The 18,981-nt window shown below is 38.8% G+C and overlaps 1 protein-coding gene across 1 annotated transcript in view; it reads left to right on the forward strand.

Annotated features, from left to right (window-relative positions):
• Klhl14 (kelch like family member 14) overlaps positions 1 to 18,981 on the forward strand; it is a 90,777-nt gene that overhangs the window by 63,144 nt on the left and 8,652 nt on the right. Inside the window, exons 3-4 of the mRNA XM_026400764.2 lie at positions 7,219 to 7,308; positions 14,703 to 14,781. Of these exons, the coding sequence (XP_026256549.1) occupies positions 7,219 to 7,308; positions 14,703 to 14,781 (169 nt within the window). The remainder of the gene's footprint in view (positions 1 to 7,218; positions 7,309 to 14,702; positions 14,782 to 18,981) is intronic.

Raw genomic sequence — 18,981 nt, forward strand, 5'->3', positions numbered from 1 at the left:
ATATTTCACAAATATGTATTATAACAAAACCATGCTTCCAAAATATCATTTATTTTTCCTGTTTAGATAACTCCCAAGAAAAGAATACCTTAAAAACAGAAATCATTTCATTATACATAAAATAAATTATATCAAGAAATCAAAACCCAACAGAAAAATATACAGAATACAAATGGATTTTAAATGTATGAAAAGATGTTCAATCTGTACCATAATAAATGGGCACAGATTTAAATTTTAACTATGAGACACCAATTGCTCATCTATCGTGTTGGCAAAGATACAAATGTAAAGATGGAGTACAATGTGAGAAGGTCCATGTGTTGTCAGTTTTGCTTTGCTGTGACTAAAATACCTGAAAAGAACAACTTGGAGGGGGAAAAGTTTATTTGGGGCTCATGGTTTCAGAGGTCTCAGTGCACAGAGGTCTCTGTGCTCTCTGGCTTCATTGCTCTGAGCCTGAGGTGAGGCATAACATCATGGTGGAGGAACAGCAAAGGACAGCTATTCAACACATAGAGGTCAGGAAGTAGAGAGACAGGAGGTGCCAGAGACAAAATATAAATCCCAAAAGCAACTACTTCCTCAAGCCACACCTCACCTGCTTACAGTTCACCACCTCGTTGGTTTATTCAAATTAGTAATCCATCAAATGAATGAATCCACTAAGGTTACAGCTCTCATAATCTAATCATTTTTACCTCTGAACATTCCTGAATTGCCTCACACATGAGCTTTCAGGGAACACCTCATCTCCAAGCCATAATGGTCCATCAAAATGTAAAATGCAACCGTTTTTGCCTGGCAATTTTACTTGGAGGAATTCATCCTACAGTAAACTCCTCTGTGTGTGTTGGGTGTCTACATACACAGTAAACACAGTACTGTTCGTAATAGCATTCGCTTGCAGCCCAAATTCCTTCTCTGTATCCCTAATGTTCTTTCTTAGTCAATCTTCCATCATCTCTCAGCTAGATCATGGAAGATTTCCCTCTTTTACTCCTTCATTATGAAGAGTAGCCAGAATGATGTTTCTAAAACACAAGTCAGATCATGTTGACCTGCTGCTTATACCCCTCCAGTGTCTATCTAACACCCTTGCAATAAAATGCACACCACTTTTTATAAGATCCCCTTGGCAGCCTCTGCCTGAGCTCTGGCCTCAGCTGCTGCCTGTCTGGCCCTTGCCCTTGGTGTTCCCCACACACAGGTTCTCCCTCTGCTTCTGCAACACAGCTGACTCATCCCGACTTCTGCACTCTGCCTGGATTCTCTTCCCTTATTTTTTAACAAATGACTTCATCTCACCTTCCAAATTCTACCTTAATTATCACTCCACAGTGGTGTCTTCCCAGACCATTCCAACTGGATCAGCAACCAGACACTTACCCTCTAGCCCATTGTCCCACTCAGTTTCTCTTCATGCCCTCTGACTGTGTTCCTCTTCACTCTTTTATTTGCTTGTGTTCTTCTCTCTCCCTAGAATGTAGGGATGAAAGCTCTAGGAGAGAAGGGACATTATCTGCTTTATTCCCTGCTACATTATCAGCAACCTGAAAAGTGTTTACACCTAATGAGTCTTTGGTCAAATGTTTGTTGAATAAATTCATAAATGGCCAATCAGAAAGGAAAGGAATAAATTACAGGACACACATCCAACAGAACACTGCAGCCATTTAAAATAATTCCACAGAAGACTGTGCCAGTGTTATCTTCTGATCATTCCCTCCCACATCACACTGATCTGCCCATGACCTCCCTCCTAGAGCTCTGCTCAGACACTTCTGCTCCTGGTCATGCTGAGCTGAAGTCATTCCCAGCCTGTGCCTCAAGACCTCTGCCTTGGCTGTACCTGCACCTGCACCTGCCTGGCTCCCTCCCTCATTTCAGTCACTCCTCTACTCTAAAGTCACCCATCAGAAAGGCCTCTCCAGCTACCATCAGAGCTCCCCATCCTTGTCACTCTTTCTCCCAGACCCTAATTGACTTGTCTTTGTTGCACTTGTCATTTGAAACCAAAGGGCCTATTTTATTTGTGTATAAATGCGCCTCCTCTGACTAGATGCTCCTAGATATTGTTCCCCAGGACCTCTCAGCAGATACAGCCTTTCCTGGCATGGAGTAGCCACAGAACACATTTGATTAATGGGAAATAAATGAATATATTCTCTAGTACAAAAGCGCAAGATACTAAACAATGCATTCATATAGTATGTTGCAACCATCTGTTTTAAAGAAAATGGCAGTGATGGCCTCTAAGAGAGAAGAGTGACAGATTAAGGGTCAGAAATAGGAGAGGAACTTACTGGTGCTGAATATATCCTCCTGTTTTTTTTTTTTTTTTAGATTGTATTCTACCATGGGTGTTTAATCACTTTTCCAAAAATATTAAGAAACATGTCATTTTGTATAGTTTTGCAAGTTTATGTATTTGAGCCCAAAAGGAAATGAAGATCTCTATAATTGTTGCATTGAAATGACAAACATTCAATAACCATTGAATGGGCAGTCCTATACACTTGACATTGCCCTACACAATCTCTTGTTTGGATTCTCATGGATATGTGTGCATTCTCATGAAAATGTGTGCATTCATGGGAAGGGTACCTAGGCTTTCTGTTGCAAGAGAGCAAACAAGGGAGAAGACAGAGCAGTGTGGATCCTCAGTAGAGTAAGACCTTCATAATACAAACAAGCCCTCTGGGCCTTTTCTCTGCCAGGAAAAAGACCTCTATGCCCCTGATATTCATGAATCTAATTGTAAGATCGAAATGGGGACTTCCAATTTAAAAAAATAACAAGAATAACCCTCTGCCAATAGACTCTTACCCAACCTTTACTGGCTGATTTGCTAAGTGTTTTTCTGACTCCATCAAACAAATGTACACTATTTTAAGAATGTCAACTATTTAAATACCCAGATTTACAGAAAACAAATTTAAAGCAGTGTCTACTTGCTTTACTTAAGGATTTCTTCAAATATCAAACTAATAAACACATTTAAAATATGATTCAGTATAAAAATTATATACAAATTTCAGGAATACCATCATTGAACACTCAGGTACTCAGTAATTACTTGTTGGTTGGATGAACATACCTATTGAAAATCAGTAGAGTGAAATGAATAAGAGCGTGGGTTGGGGTCCTGATATTCCCGTGTTTGGATTCAATCTCTGCCATTCATTAGCTGAATATGACCTTCAACAAGTGAATTAACCTCTCAAGGCCTCAGTATTTCTTATAGATATAAAATGGATGAGTAATGCCTGCTTCATAGCTATTTGTATTAAAGGAAATATGCATGCAAACATAGGTAGATTTATATCAATATATTTTATCATAATAATATTTTATCAAGTATTATATTGTGAATTTTACCCATTCACTTAATTTCTGCCTGAGTGCAAGCAAATGAATAGCATGAACCAAACATGTATGTTGTTATATTTTTACAGACATAATATAGGTATATATATATAAGTATAATTACTTAATTTACACATACATGGCACATAGTAAATGCTTGGTAATAGTGGTTATTATTGTGAAAAGCAACATATAGCACTCTGACAGTCTGACTATGTTCATATCCACAGAGAAAGATTTTGTGCATAACCGTCTAAGACATTTTATTGCATTGGTAGAGGTATAGGTTAAAATTCTTCATTGACTGAAATGTTTATGGCTAAAATTAATAATTCACAGGTGTATGAACTAATTGTAGCTGAGATCTGGCTTGTAACAGTTGCTAACCTAGATTTCATGTGTGGTGATGATAAGTCATACTGCAAAGTAAATAGTATGACTTACCCTTGCTCCAAGTTTATTATTGTATAACATCATCTGCTTCCTACCTTCTTAACTAAAAATATTCAATGTACATACTTTGTTTCAATCCCCAGACCAGAGTAGATCAGGTGTTTAGAGCTGGAAAGGTTAAAAAAAAAAAAAAGTACAGACAGTTTCAAATTTAGAGACTAAATGAAAGGGCTCCATCAGATGACCAAAGTATATTTTGGGGTTTGGGGCAGGGGTTTCCTTTCTATTTTTTTTTCTTTTCAATTTTCTGGCTCCCCCTACCCCTTTCCTTCTAGGACTACAAGTCTGTTTATAGTAAAGTTGGGAAATCTCACAAAGGGCCTTATAAACATGTGTTATTAGATTTTAAATCTGATTTGAAAGTGCCTCTCTCCTACTCCCTCTGAGTAAAGTGACCTTTTTAAATGGAGGGAAGTGGCTTTAGATGACAGTCATGATAAATGCGGTCATGTTCACTCAATAAAATAAGGCCCAGTGCATTTGAGGATAAATCAGTGAAATGTACAGCCCCACCTGTCTGTCTCCATCATTCATTTCCACTGTCACTTTCACAGTGGCTGATGGATCACAGTTGCTGTAAAATTAGACAGCCTTTAATCTCATTTCATCCTGATTAGCTTCTCTTTCCCCTTTCCCTCTAACTCACTGACTGACACGCTAAAAACTCACGCTGGGCTGTATAGGAACGTGGAGTACAAACCTCCTCCTTGTGAAGGCAAAGCAGGTGTCCACCTCTAGAGAAATCTGGAAAGGAGCCGGTATGCATTTGGTGTTATTTAAAGCAGAATCAATAAGTTCAGTACCCAGTGCCTCTTTAAACAGATTGTTTGCTCTTGCTTACTGCCCTATTTGGCTTTCTGTTTAATCAGAAGTCAAAGAAATTAGGTCTTTTGCAAAATTCAAACATTGATTGAATATAGATTTTTTCCCTCCCTAATAAATTTGGGAGGATTTTACATTGAAAATAATTTCAAAGAGTCCTTTGTGTATATGTATAGCCTTTCACTTCATGATAATAATTCAGAAAAGGCAATTCAAGAATGAGAATATTGAAAATGTTTAATCAAAAAATAAAGTATACAAGCTTTTAAAACAAGAGTAAATGTATGTAGAATAAATGAAAATACCTTCAAGTGGTCTTTATAGTATGACTTCAAAAACCTTCTTTCCTCTTATTTTGAAGAGTTGAGAAGTTAGCTTAATACAATAGTTTCATTTGTTTGCATAAAACATAACAATAGAGGTAATGAAATGAAAAAGAGGCTTAAAAATAAATCATGTATTATTTCCTTCACTTAATTTCTACTTGCCTGAATGGGAGCAAATAAATGACAAGAATGAAACATAATTGTTGTTATAATTTCAGAGACTGTACTATATTACAAAGCTGGACTTGTAGTTAAGAAGGAGGAAATACAATTTTTTCCTTATTTTTAAGATTTGTGCATTGAACTTAGCAAAAGTTTAAAATAAACATATGAAGTGTGATGGTCATAGAATAAGTAGGTTTTGGTTGATGGCCTCTATTCCTGCACTGTCAAATATGACAATGCTATGTAAGTTCACACTGGCCAGGGGACATTTAGTACAAGCCACTTGCAATATAACACAGAACAGCCCACTTTTGGTATGTGTATTTTGTACCAGAATCATAATTCAAATATCAGTGAGTTAACTTTTAAAAAAAAAACTAGAACACACCCCACCTTAGTTACACAATAAATCCAGAAAAAACTCTGCCCCTATGAATTCTGAATGGTGAAACCAACAGGATCCACATAAGTTAAAAGCATTTTCCAAAGAGACAAACTGAGGATTGAGAGGCTCAGGACATTCCTCTGAGGACTCTAAGTCCAGTGACTCTAATTCATGGACCACTCAAACCACCATATACCCAATATCTACACCATCTTCTCCCCAATGGGGCGTTCAAACACCAACACCTTCTCCCCCATGAAAATAACTTCACAAAACAATGAATATTTGAAGTTAAAAAATGCATTAATGAATTAATCAAAACTCCTCCAATCCTTTGGCAAGAACCTTAAGTGATCCGATTTACTCTCCGAGTTACAGTTCTCAAAGCTATACCAATTCCTCCTTTTTTTTTTTATTTACATACCTTATCCAGTATAAGCAATTTCTGAGGAAAATAAAAGATAATAAAAACAAAATGAAATGAGAGAGATATATCACCCAAAATAAGTCAGGTGTGAGATAGGTTCCATCTCTTTCTGTCTTCCCCCCCCCTCCCTTTCTGCATTGGCAAAAGAGCACAGAATAAGAGTTGGCTGGGACTCATATTGATTTCCCACTGCACTGATTTCTTAAGTGCTCTGTTGATCCGTGTCAAGCAATAAGTTCCCTGCCTGAACATGCACATCACCTCCCCATTTGTCCTCACCAGATTTAAGGTGCCCATATGATGAGCTGAACAAGGACATCATTTTTCCTACTGGTGTCACTGGGCCCCAACCACTGCAAGTGATATGATAACTAAGGCCATATAGGTTTACATTTACCCTATGATATTAGGCTAGCAGAGAGCAAAACTGCACGGCACAAAAGGTGACAGGGGCAAACTCTTCTGTATGTTGTGACTTCCCAAAGGCGATGCAAATGAGAGCAAACACGGAAAAACCTGCTTTCGTGGGTTTCTGATTAATGCCCCCTCCTCTTACCCACTGCAGTAGGGCAGGGAGAGGTGAGGAGAAGGTATATTTGTGATGTTCCTGACAGTTTTCGTCTTTGTTACAGAAGAGCTCCTATGCAGATAGATAGAAAATGTGTGATTGTGCTGCTAATGACATTGTACAGGAAATTAAGCGTATACATTTGGAGGAGGCATTAAATCAGCAGGACCTTAATTTAAAAACTGAAAACTGTATGGAAATTCAGCTTGCTCATTGCTGTGGAATAGAGAGCTACCAAGCACCCCGAGTCTGTTTATGGAAAGATTGCCAGCAAGCCAACTTTGGGCAAAGCAACTTAGTGACTCCAAGCATATTCAGCATTACTTCTTCCAAGAAGTAATTGCCAGTCCTGACCATTTGGGAGTGTCAGTCATTGTTTGAGAATGTCATCCCCAGCATCAGGCAGGTGAGGAGGACTTAAGAATCCAAAACAGCATGACAGGTTGTTCTTGACTGATTTGTAGAATAACATTATGTAAAATTAATCAAAATGGGTTGGGTTTGAAACTGCTGGGAACACATCACTAAGCCAGTGTTTGGGGATGGCTGGATTGCTGGGTAGCCGTTCTGCTACTTATGCTGTTTCCTTCCTTCTGACTGAGTCGCACGTTTTATGCACCTCGGGTAAGTAAATAACTGGTGAGCCAAGGTATGAGGTCCTAAGATGGAAAAAATTATACAATCTCTTTTCTCTTAATTCCAGTTATGCCATACAACAGTGCCCATCACTGCGTTGTGGAGGTAGAAAACTTCTTGTTCGTGTTGGGTGGAGAGGACCAATGGAATCCGAATGGTAATTATTGAATAACTTTAATTGTACCTACTTGTGTTAATCAGCATCGTGTTACTAAAACAAAATGCCTGAAGCAACTAACTTTAAAGAGCAAAGGATTATTTAGCTCACAGTTGTGAAGTCCAAAGACATTGTCTGAATCTGGTGAGGGCAGTAGATGGGACACATCTTGACAGGAGTGCATGTAAGAGCCAATCATGATTGTAGGCAAAGAGAGAGAAGACAGGCAGGGTTTCCATAATCCCTTTCGGAGACATGTCCCCCAGTGAACCAAGGATCTCCCCAAAGGCCCTACATTCTAAAGGTTCCTTTACCTCCCAATACCACTATCCTGGGGACTAAGACTTCATCATATGGACCTTTGAGGGACACATAATTCAAACCCTATCAATGCTCAACAAGTATGTTTTCACTGAAGGCATTAGTAGGGATCCATTTTGTAATTGGTGTGGCAAATGTATTTCCATGCAACAGGCACAAATAAAGTAGTCAGGAAATTTGGCTGACAATGGGAGGGAAGGCCAGTCATCAACCTCACTGAGGGCTTATGTAGTGAAAAACTCACTCTTTGCCTGGGAATTTGGCTTCACAGTGATCCCCAGCCCCTCTCCTTATCCAATGCCACAAGACCAAGTACAACTAACTCCCCAGAGAACAGTAACAAGCTGTAGCTGCTAAAAATCCTCACCGCCTTCTCCTCCACTTTCCTCCCATTTTATTGAGATGACAATGCAGCATTATCTACAGTTGCATCCATTTAGCTGATGTTATTTTGCAGCAGGTACAACTGAAGATCCATTCTGCTGGCTGTTCCCTTTGCAAGTCTTCTTCCATAGGTTATCCCCACCATCCTCCCTTGGATGTGATTACTTCATAAATGTACCACAAAGAGAAACTAAACCTTTTGACACACTTCCCAAGCCAAACACAAGGAGAACACTGTGCCTTGCAGAATATGCAAAATTATCAAGGTATTTTTGGAAAGCTTGCACATGGAGGAGGAGTTGCAGTTGTAGCCTTCTGTGTAACAGAGATAATTATGACTGAGAAACCATAAAACAGCTTGCAGGTACACATTTTTACTTTTAAACCCCAGAACATCTAGCTGAAATTACATATACTGCATGTATTTTATTGTGAATGCTCTTTCAGCATCTGCACCGAGGCAAATTACAGAAAAATTGTTACATCTGTTTGCTCTAGAAGATCCTACAGGGAAACCATCTAGGCCACCCACCCAAAACATTTCTTTTAAGAAAGGGGAGAAACATTTTTTTCCAGACCTGAAGTCTTGTGTCTCAGTGTTGGAAAGGAGATAGCTCCTGGGCTTTCATGAGAAATAGATTTAGAACAAGAGCAAAAATGATACTTCACATTACTCCTTGAACTTACCTTTGTAGTGATGGATTTGATATGTTACCAGAAGACCTTGACTTACATACAATCCACAGTAAATTCACCTACGTAGCCTTCCTCAGTGAGAGAATTCAATGGAGCATTTGTAGGTAAACACAGTGCACAATCATTGGGTTAATCTAAGCAAAGAACCTGCAGAATGTTCTTTTGGAAGGTCAAATTAAAATTAAAACATGACAGAAAAAGGCTGGAAAATCCTAATTCATAGTACTCTCTCAGCCCACCTCTCTTCCCCTATGGGTTAGGCCTCTGTTTCCCAGTCTTTATGCCACAACTCAGTTTTCACAAAGCACTCTGAACCTCCCATTCCTGTAAGTCACCTCTTAGCAACTCAGAGAATCTCCTCCCTGGGTTGAGACAGACAGACAGACACACACACACACACACACACACACACACACACACACAGCCCTTAACTGCTTGCTGTTCAACTTCAGATCAAAAAAACACAGTCCAGAGAGTTGGGTGGAGGATGAAGAGAGCTTAGAGGACATATTCCTCCCTCTAGTCTAGAGGATCAAGATTTTACCTCTGAACTAATTTGGACTCCCCATGAGACTATGATATTGGACTACCCCAAATTTCTTCCACCCTACCCGGAGAGAAACAGCAACAGGGTTTAAAGCCCTGTGTGAAGATGCTATGAGAAAAGGCCACCTGAACCCCAAACAGCATGACTTCAAGGATGCCACTCCCCATTGTCACTCAGCACGCTCAAAGTGGAGACTCACATGACAAATTGTCATCAGACCAACACACTGAAGCATCAGACTAAAGTGCTGAGGTGTTGTGTGCTTTTGAAAATTATTACCAATGCTAATCATGTGACTAACTGCCTCTTCTCTTTGTTTTAGCCACTAAGAAGCTCAGAATTAAATTTGAGTAAAGCTATAATTACTACATTTTAATTTTACAGTTAGTCTCAATAGAAGCCTGGCAGCTCTCTCTCTCTCTCTCTCTCTCTCTCTCTCTCTCTTTCTGTAAGATCCCTTTTAGAATTTTGGAAGCTTCCACATGGAAGGCTGAGCGGCTGAGTCATTCTGTCCCTGACTTATTGGGCACATGGTGTCATTTTGCATAGATCTGCCCAAAGGCTGATGAGCCACTGGCTTGGGCTCCAAATTAGAAGAAAATTGGTTGCACCTGCAGCAAGTAGGCAGTCTTATGTACCCTGTGTCATAGACAGTCAGTGGCTAGTGTCTTCCCCAGGTGGAGGATGAGGGCAGAAGTTGAGGCAGCCTGTTCGGCTGAAGGAGGAGCTTGACCATTAGCCGCCTAGGAAATGGTGCATCTCTTTGATAAAAGGGATCTGGCTGGATACCAAGATCATCCATCACAATCTCATAAACATTTTCCAAGTAGCTTCATATTGCATTCATCTGGTCAATGATAGCAGACTTCTTTAATATTAGTAATGATATTTATTAAGTAATTGTTATTTTAGCCAGAAACTTTGCTAAGCACTTACTTACATTGTTTCACTTAATCCTTACAATTGTGAGCCATGTTCTATGAGCAAGGTTTACAATGAGGACAGTAAGCCTCAAGAGGGAAGGCACTGGTCACGACACCGCTTACAAGAAGCTAAACTGATTCCAAAGTAGGTAAGACTCCAGAGCCTTAATCTCTAAGTCTGCTAGTCAATAATGCTGTCCTGTGACAACATCACTGCATTACACTGCCTGGAACATAATCAAAATCTATTAATGTGCTCAACCACAATAGAAACAATTGTGTTTTTGCTATTTCTCTTGTAAAATTAAATCTCTATTATATCACAATGGGAAGTGGCTTTTACTCACAAAGAACTCTTCATAATTCCACATTTAGAAAACTATGGAAGAACTCAAGTATCTCAAAAATATGGAATTTTCATATTCTAATACCTCATGCAATTAATACTAGATCTTATGAAGAATAGCAATCCTTTGATCACATATAAATGTGCTTTAGGAAGTGTAATAGAAAATTTTCAAATCCATGGCTTCAAATACTACATCAGTGTGCCTCCAAAGATAATATCATCTCAAGTTAAACTTTAGTTCTTGTGAAAAGGGTGCCTGAAATGAAATATCCTTGAATGAAATACAAAATTCTAAATTTCAATACATGCTCATAAAACACAAATGCATGCTCTTCAAACATAGTTTTACTTCCTGAGGGGCTAGATTATAAGACCAAAATTTGAAGTCAGAAAATAAAAATTGGTTACTGGAAATATAAACAGGACACATATATAATCTTTCTACCAGGTAGAGTATAAATATTAACTCCTATCAACTTCCTTCATATCATTAGTGATAGTATTGCATTTGCTATTTTAATGAATATGCATATATTCTATCGATGCCTTAATCTACATTTGTCACTTGCTGATAACCACCTCCCAAACCAACAACTCACAGAAAATTCCTTTCCCTCCCACTTCCTTCCCTTTGACCACGGACTATGAACTGCCACCCCTTACCCATTTATCACTTCATTCAAGGGCTAGTCAATAATGGTGTCTGGTGATAGGGCATCACCCAAAAAGAGAAGTGCTGGAAGAGTTGGAGAGAAAGTGAAAAAGCAAAATAATAATAATAATAATAACTCAAAATTTCATTGTGTATCTACCACTCTTAAGCTGCTGGAAGAGTCTTAACAGTAAGTCACAGGGGAGGAGAGAAAAACTCCATTGTCTCTCAGGTTCCTCACTCCACCATCCTCATTCCTTTTAAGGTTCATTATCCTCTCTACACCTTTGCCACTTCTGGAATGCCACCATTATTTTTATCTTCCTAGTCCTCTATCCTTGACTCTCTTTCATTCCATGTACTCTGCCTCTGGAAACTCTTATCACAATTCCATCTCCCACCAGGCCCTGCTACACCTTTTCTCTAAGCCAAGGCCACTACCTATTGCAACCAGAAATGAATACTGCCTGTTTCTATCTCTGCTGCTCAGCACATGAAGGTACTCTGTATCCCATTGCCAGAGGAGACAGATGTCTTCTTTCAAAGGGACATTCTAAACCAAACTTCAGAGAGAAACATTCTGCATTCCTTAACCTTGGAACTTGAGTATCAAGGATGACATTTTTTTTTCTATCATTATTGCAAGTTTCACAAAAACTTACTCTTAAGCCTACTCTAGACATAAATCCTCCTTACTTTGGAGCCTCCCCTATGAGAAATCCAAGTCTCCTGGACCCCGCCCTGGTGTTCTCATCTCTTTGTGTACCTCACCAGAAAAAAAAAAAAAAAACTCAATTTATCACCCAACCTGACCATCCACTCTCTCACATGATATCTGGAACTCCTAATCTCACATTAGCCAAAGGTCTATACTCCTTAAACACTTCTCTGAATGTTTTTTTCTATTTCCTTTCTACTCAAAACCAGGCTATCTTCTGAGAGTACTGCTTTCCTAGCCTGTCTAGTGAGTGTTTGTTTCTTTCCCCCACATACTTCATATTATTGGAGCAGGTGGCTTCTCTCCTTCCTCTCCTTTGCCACTCCCACATATTGAAAATCCTATGCACTTTAAATGAGATCTTTAGATTATACCCTCTGCTGCCCCTTTATGTGGCAGCTATCCACTGCTTCCCTGGTAATGTCACCTCCTTCACTTAACTGTGCCACTTGTCCATCACCCATTTATGTCCTTATTTCCCTCCTTATGGAGCCTAGATTCTCTGGCTCACCCCTACCTTCACTCTGTTGTCTGTATTTGCAGTCCTCACAGCTCTCTCTCTCCTTCCTCTTGCCTAGCAATCTTGATTCTGGTTAAACCCAACTCTCTTCCACCTCTTCCTTGCTCCTGAGCAGCTAAACCTGGAGGAGAAAACCACACAGCCACACTGGCTACTCGTCAACCCTACTAAATATCTGTGATCAGTGCACTCAGCCACACACACCCCCATGATTATTTCATGTCTTTTCTCTCCTTCAATGCCTCCTTTTCCAAAATCCTCACTGTCACTCTCAGTTGCTGGCCTTGCTTCTTAGTTTCAAGAACACAGAAGCATTTAGGAGATAAACTCTCTATTTTTGCTTGCTCAAGGACTTTCCAGTGTTTCTGAACTTAAAAAACAACCAAGCAACCTTCCCATGAATGCTGTATCTTCCAGCTATAATCTTTCGATTGCAAAAGTCCTAAGAAGCATTGCCCACCCTCTTACCTCTATTTTCCAACACCTAAGTGTCTCCTGACTAGTCCCCGCAGGGTTTTAGCCCCGTCGTTTCACTGAAGCAGCATATGTAAGGGCCATGCCACCTTCCATGTTGCCAAGTACTGTGGTACATTCTCAGTTGCCCACCCCCTGATTTTTAAAAGCTGTTTGACTTGGCTTTCAAAACACCATACTTTCCCTCTTATCTCTGATAATTCCTTTCCTTTGTTGTTTTTTTCTTTTTCTACTCCAGTGGTGATTATGAGGATCATTATCTTCCAATCCCATACCCTCTCTCTAAATGGTTACATCCAATTCCTTCTTCTGCAGTGGTCTCCCTACCAACTCTTCTGTACACAGCAGCCAGAGTGATGAATTAATCCATGTTGCTCACTTGCTCAGAGCTCTCCACTTCCTGTCGTTCTTGTAGCAAGATACAAAATCCTACTTTGGTCCACAAGCACAATGTATTCTAGACCTTGACACCTCTCTGATTTCTGCCCAGTCACTTCAGCATGTTCACTGTTTTGGAACTCATCACCAGCCAGAGATTTTATACTTGCCTGCCCCAATGCCTGTGAGGTTCATCCTGCTGATAAGTGCATAGCTTGCAGCACACACTGTAAGCAGGTGGCCTTCCTGTTTCAACTGGCCTCCCCTCCATCACTCCTTGCTTTATTATTCTTTATAACGTTCAACTCTACTTGATATTGTATAATGTGTTCATTAATTCATTTACAAGGATAGAGACCTTGCCTTTCTCGTATACCAATATATTTTCAGAGCCTAGAACACACAAGTCACTGAGTCATTTAGTAAGTGCTCAATATATATTTGTGCAATTAATAACTAGGTTATGTGTCCCTGCCTGTGTGAATGCATGCACACGCACATATTCTCTCTCTCTCTCTCTCTCTCTCTCTCTCTCTCTCTCTCTCTCTCTCTCTCTTTCTCTCTTCCCCCCCCCCTCTCTCTCCACCCACCTCACCCACTCCCAATATGTATGCAAAATTAGATGTATTTTAATACCTTGGAGGCTTTTAGGTATTCTTAGGCTTCTTAGGCTCAACAGAGGGGATGAGCTGGTTAAGCATCTTGGGAACTCATGCTTCCCATTTCAGCACATGTACTTGTGTATATGACACAGCCACTGTGCTTCCCCCTAATGCACATGCAGAACTTGCATGACATGCATGATACAAAACTGATTTCCCAACTCAGGCTCTTACTGTAGTGATTGCTATTATTTCCACGAGGAGACAAAAGAACACCATACTATGGTTTGGGGGTCAATCAAAGAAGTTCTGTTAATGGGGGAAGCTAGGCATATGCTGGAAGAGAGAGATGGGAAATTCTGTGTGTTCCTCAATTTTGTTGTGAATTTGATTATTCAAAAAAAAATAAGATTTTAAATTTTTTTCAGGAAAAAAAGAAAAGAAATTAAAAAAAAAAACTCTAAAGATACTATACAAACCAGTCTCTGGAACTGATCATTTATAGATGATAGCTTTTTGTTTTTAAAATATAAAAGCATCAAAACACAAAATTTTTACCTTAACAGTGTGATAAAAGCAGTTTAGTAAACATACTTGGTTGATTTAGTTTTATCCTAAGTCATTCCAAAAATAATAGAAGGGAAATCGAAGAAAAAGGGACCATTTTGAGGAGGCACATGCATTCACGATGATTTCAAGTGCTGTTACATTGCCCCTCTACTAAATTCACCTGTCAAACCTGAGAACAGCAAGACCTCATTTAAAAACTACTAAATGTGCAAATCAACAAAGAAATCTAAGTTTTAAGTGTCTCAAATGTATTTTTACAGGAAAACATAGTACAAATTTTGTCAGCCGATATGATCCCCGATTCAATAGCTGGATTCAACTTCCACCCATGCAAGAAAGGTGAGTTCATTTCTTATGTCTGAAAATGTGTGACTGCTTCTCAGGAAGCATGGGTGCTAACCAGAGTTCATGTGGGAGATATTGGCAAAATACAAAACTTGGCCTAGCCAATTTAGATTACCTGCCTTGTTGACGCGACAGAGAAAAATAATTAAATCAATCAATTATTTAATGTAGGAAGAAAAAAAATTGTGACTTGTCTTCTTTTAATGTAATGATTGATATTTTGCAAACAGAGCTGTGTTTCTACTGGCCCTCTTCCTCTTCTTGGTGCTAATATATTTAAATCCTAAAACCAAAATATAAAACACCATTCCCATAATGATATGCATGTCAGTGCAGCAATTTCAATGTTAAACTATTCAATCTTAAATTTAATATTCAATATTAGAGCTTGACATTTAAATATTTGGTATTTAAATATTTATTTGAATTTAATTGTTCACTAGTAAATCCAAGTCTTCTTAACTCAGATAGTTTACCTTTGCCTCACCAAATGTCTTCAAGAACAGGTCATTTATTAGCTTAAAAAAATAGTCTTGCAAAGTGTCATTTAATTCTTTGACATAACAGAGTGTTTATCTCGTCCAAGTCTCCTAGCAACCAAAGGAAAAGATAGCTACTATATTTGCACATATTTTGTATCTCCTGGCTGTTATTCAGGCATAATACCATGTCTTTATATGCATATAAAAATTCACATGACAGATTTTGACACTTGGTTCTTTTAAAATAATATCTGGACATAGCCTCTTGAGCAAATTCTCCAAGATGAGAGTCACAATAAACTGCAACCTGTTTTGTCTCCTCCTTTGAGTTATTTAAGAAGTAATCAAAAGCATTGCTGCTCTTTCATATTTCCTGCATGACCCCTCTCCTCAACATCTCTTTTAACATTCGAGCACATTGCACTGAAATCAAATTCGACCCTTCATCATAAATTCCAAGTCAAAAGAAATTTTCAGAGACTACCATTTATTCAAAAATGTACATCACTGCAACATGACAGTATGAATCTATGCTCTAGAGAAACTCAACATCCATCTATGCCTTACAGACAGAGTAAGACTTTCAGGAGACTAGAAGCTATACACAAGACACATGCTAAAGATCACAGGCACTTTTAGGAATGTCTACTTCAGGGTTCCTCGAGAAATAATTCTAAGTCTATTAATATCCTGACAAACTTCATGAGCCAGAAGCTTCCTGGTGACTTTGTCCAGAGCACCTTGTCTCTCTCCTTGGAGAAGTTATTTCCCCTAGTTAGTGGTATTGTCGCTGCATCAACATGCCCTTTAATCAAAACCATTCCAAAAAAAAGTTTGATTTGAAAAATAACTGTCAATCCATGTTTGAAATGTGATCATCTCATCACCACGGTCCCCTTTGCTGGGGGCTGTACACCACGATAATTAACCTTCACGCCTTCGGCTTGGGAGGCATAACTCACGTCGCGGTCAATTATCTCGCTGTAGAGCCCCTAAGGAGGGGAAGTATTGCTGCAAAACCTAATTAGTAATTTTTTTTAAAATGTGTATTGTTTACTTGATAGTCTATAATGACTTCCTCTGAGGCACTATGGCCTATCATGGCAGGGTCCTACTTAGACAATTTTTAGCAGCTCATTGACCTGATAAAAAGACCTGCCATGGTCTGTCGGCGCCCGGCAGCCACCGTTGACAGGATGGACTGTTTAACGTTTCTTTCCAAGTCATTATGGTATATCATGTCAGGTCCCTAGTAAAAGAAGTTTTTTTTTAGATTTAGAACAATCAGCTCGATAGACCAAATAAAGAGCTCCTTACAGAGCTGAGTGGGAAAAGGCAGATCTCACAAATGCCCAGTCAATCTTCTAGCTCCATCTCTCCTATGGCTTGGTTGACCCAGGCAGCAATCCATAACTTCAAAGGAAATTTTCCTGTCATTGCCAGGCTCCCATTTCAAATAGCAGGAAACATCAGTGGACTAATTGGTGATTAAACGTTGAAGAAAAATAATCATAAGTATACGAGACACTCTTCAGATCAGAAAAGTCTATTGAAACATTTACTTGAGTTTATTTTATAATATGTAGATTATGAATCAAACCAGAAGTCTCTGCCACCTCTTTCATTATACTACCAAACTACTGAGAAATTGTTATGTTGAGAAATTACCAAACTGATTGAGAATAACAGAAACATGTTGTGAACCAACTCCAGGATACCTCATTCTTTCAGAGCTGGGTGGATAGATTACTAGGATATCTTGCCTAATCAGAGGTCCCAAAGCTTTGGTAATAAAACTGCTGAGTCTTCTCCCAATTCAGGAGGAATTGGGCACACAGCCTGCAGGCTGACTTCACCGTGGGCAGCTCATGCATCTCTTGCCTGCCAGTGTGAATTGACTGCCAAATCATCGGATGAAAATATAAATTTAAATGTAATGCTGAGGAATTGTTTTGATCTTAGATTTAGAATCTGATTCTGCAGTAAGAAGGAAAGGGCAAAATTGAAAATCTGGATCAACAGAAATGCTTTGATCACTTCAATTTTTTCAATGAAATAGACATTTTAAGTATTATTCTTATGGCATCTTACCCCCTAGCTAGTTTAAAAGATCAGAAAAAGAAAAACGCTGTTTGAAGAACAGAGCTTTTATTTCACAAAGGAAGTGAGAGGCCAGAAGTTAATACATCAAAAATGCTTCCAAAGTTAAGTATTTTGCTTCTAAGATTCTTATAAGAAACCACAGGAGACAATATTCTGTTTGAAAAATCTGTTGTTTTTTTACCTGATGATGGACGTCAACAATTCAAGCTGAGATAAAGTTATAGTAATTCAGTCTCATGCTCTGGATATAAACTGACCATCCCAAAGGTCAGCAAGGACTCAGAAAGATATGTCAAATAAGCAGGGTTTAAAGTATCTTTGTAGAAGTTATTTGTTAGTCTTTCTATATGAATCTCAGAAACATTGAATATTTCTTTATGGCAGTGGGGACAAGGAGAAGAGAGAGACATAAGAAATAAACAATCTGAAATACAAATTGAGGGATGTCACTAAAAGAATCATTAATGACCTTGAACTTACTTTTCCACAATACAAACAAACAAAAAATAATCTAAATCAAGTGTGCTCTTCATATGGGATGGAGAGGAAGGAACATTCCTAAGAGAGATCTGGCCTGGTAAAATTTTAGGCTTAAGCAAATATTCACAGTAGTTGCTGATAGACCATTAACAGTCTATAATGTGTCTTAAGAATTCTCAATTTGGGTATGCAAGAGAATAAGTCAAAGACAATTTTTCTAGTGGAATTTCAACATAAAATTGCACTTGAAGTTAGGAAGTGATATCTACTAATTCTTCCCCCTTTAGTTCCTAACAGTGACACTGTGTGGCTAGAGCTAGGAGTACTCAGGGATCATCACATTAAGAATGATTTGACTAAAAAAAGAACACATTCTGAAGGCTGACTCAGTGTCACAGCAGGGAAGGAACCAGGTCAGGAAAAAGGCAAGAAAATTAACATTTAGACTAGATAAAAGGAGTTTACCTTACCAAAGGGATCCTTCGCTTATTCTTCACCATCTAAATTAAATTAAATAGGGGGCTTTCACTTTTGTAATGACTGATTGGCATTTTGTTTTCCAGACCAGTACCACCTAAAATTCACCATTACCACCTTACAGCCCACCTGGTCCAAATTATTTAAAGATAGTCCACTGCTGAAATAAATAAATGTATTATTTCAGAAGTTCTAAATTCTGTCATTGGACCATGTGGAAGAAGTATACTGACCGACCCTGTGTTGATGGTGCAAAGAAATATGTCACTTTAGAAAAGACTATTTGAGACAGGTGTCATTCTTTTCAATAAAACATGTTAACTTGAAATGGCAAAGCACTAGTAAAAGCGGGACACAGTGGCACATGCCCCTAATCCCAGGAGTTTGTGAGGCTGAGGCAGGAGGATGGCAAGTTCAAAGCCAGCCTCAGCAAAAGCAAGATACTAAGCAACTCATTGAGACCCTGTCTCTAAAAAATACAGAATAGGGCTGGGGATGTGGCTAAGTGGTCAAGTACCACTGAGTTCATGCCCCAGTACCAAAAAAAAAAAAAAAACCTAGTAAAATTACTTTGACCTATCTTATTTGATGAGAGAACCAATCGAGTTAGAGAAATGAAAGAAATAAATGGTCCATCTGAATGCACTTGATT

The sequence above is a fragment of the Urocitellus parryii genome, chromosome 13, assembly GCF_045843805.1.
Source record: "Urocitellus parryii isolate mUroPar1 chromosome 13, mUroPar1.hap1, whole genome shotgun sequence".
Lineage (NCBI taxonomy): Eukaryota > Metazoa > Chordata > Mammalia > Rodentia > Sciuridae > Urocitellus > Urocitellus parryii.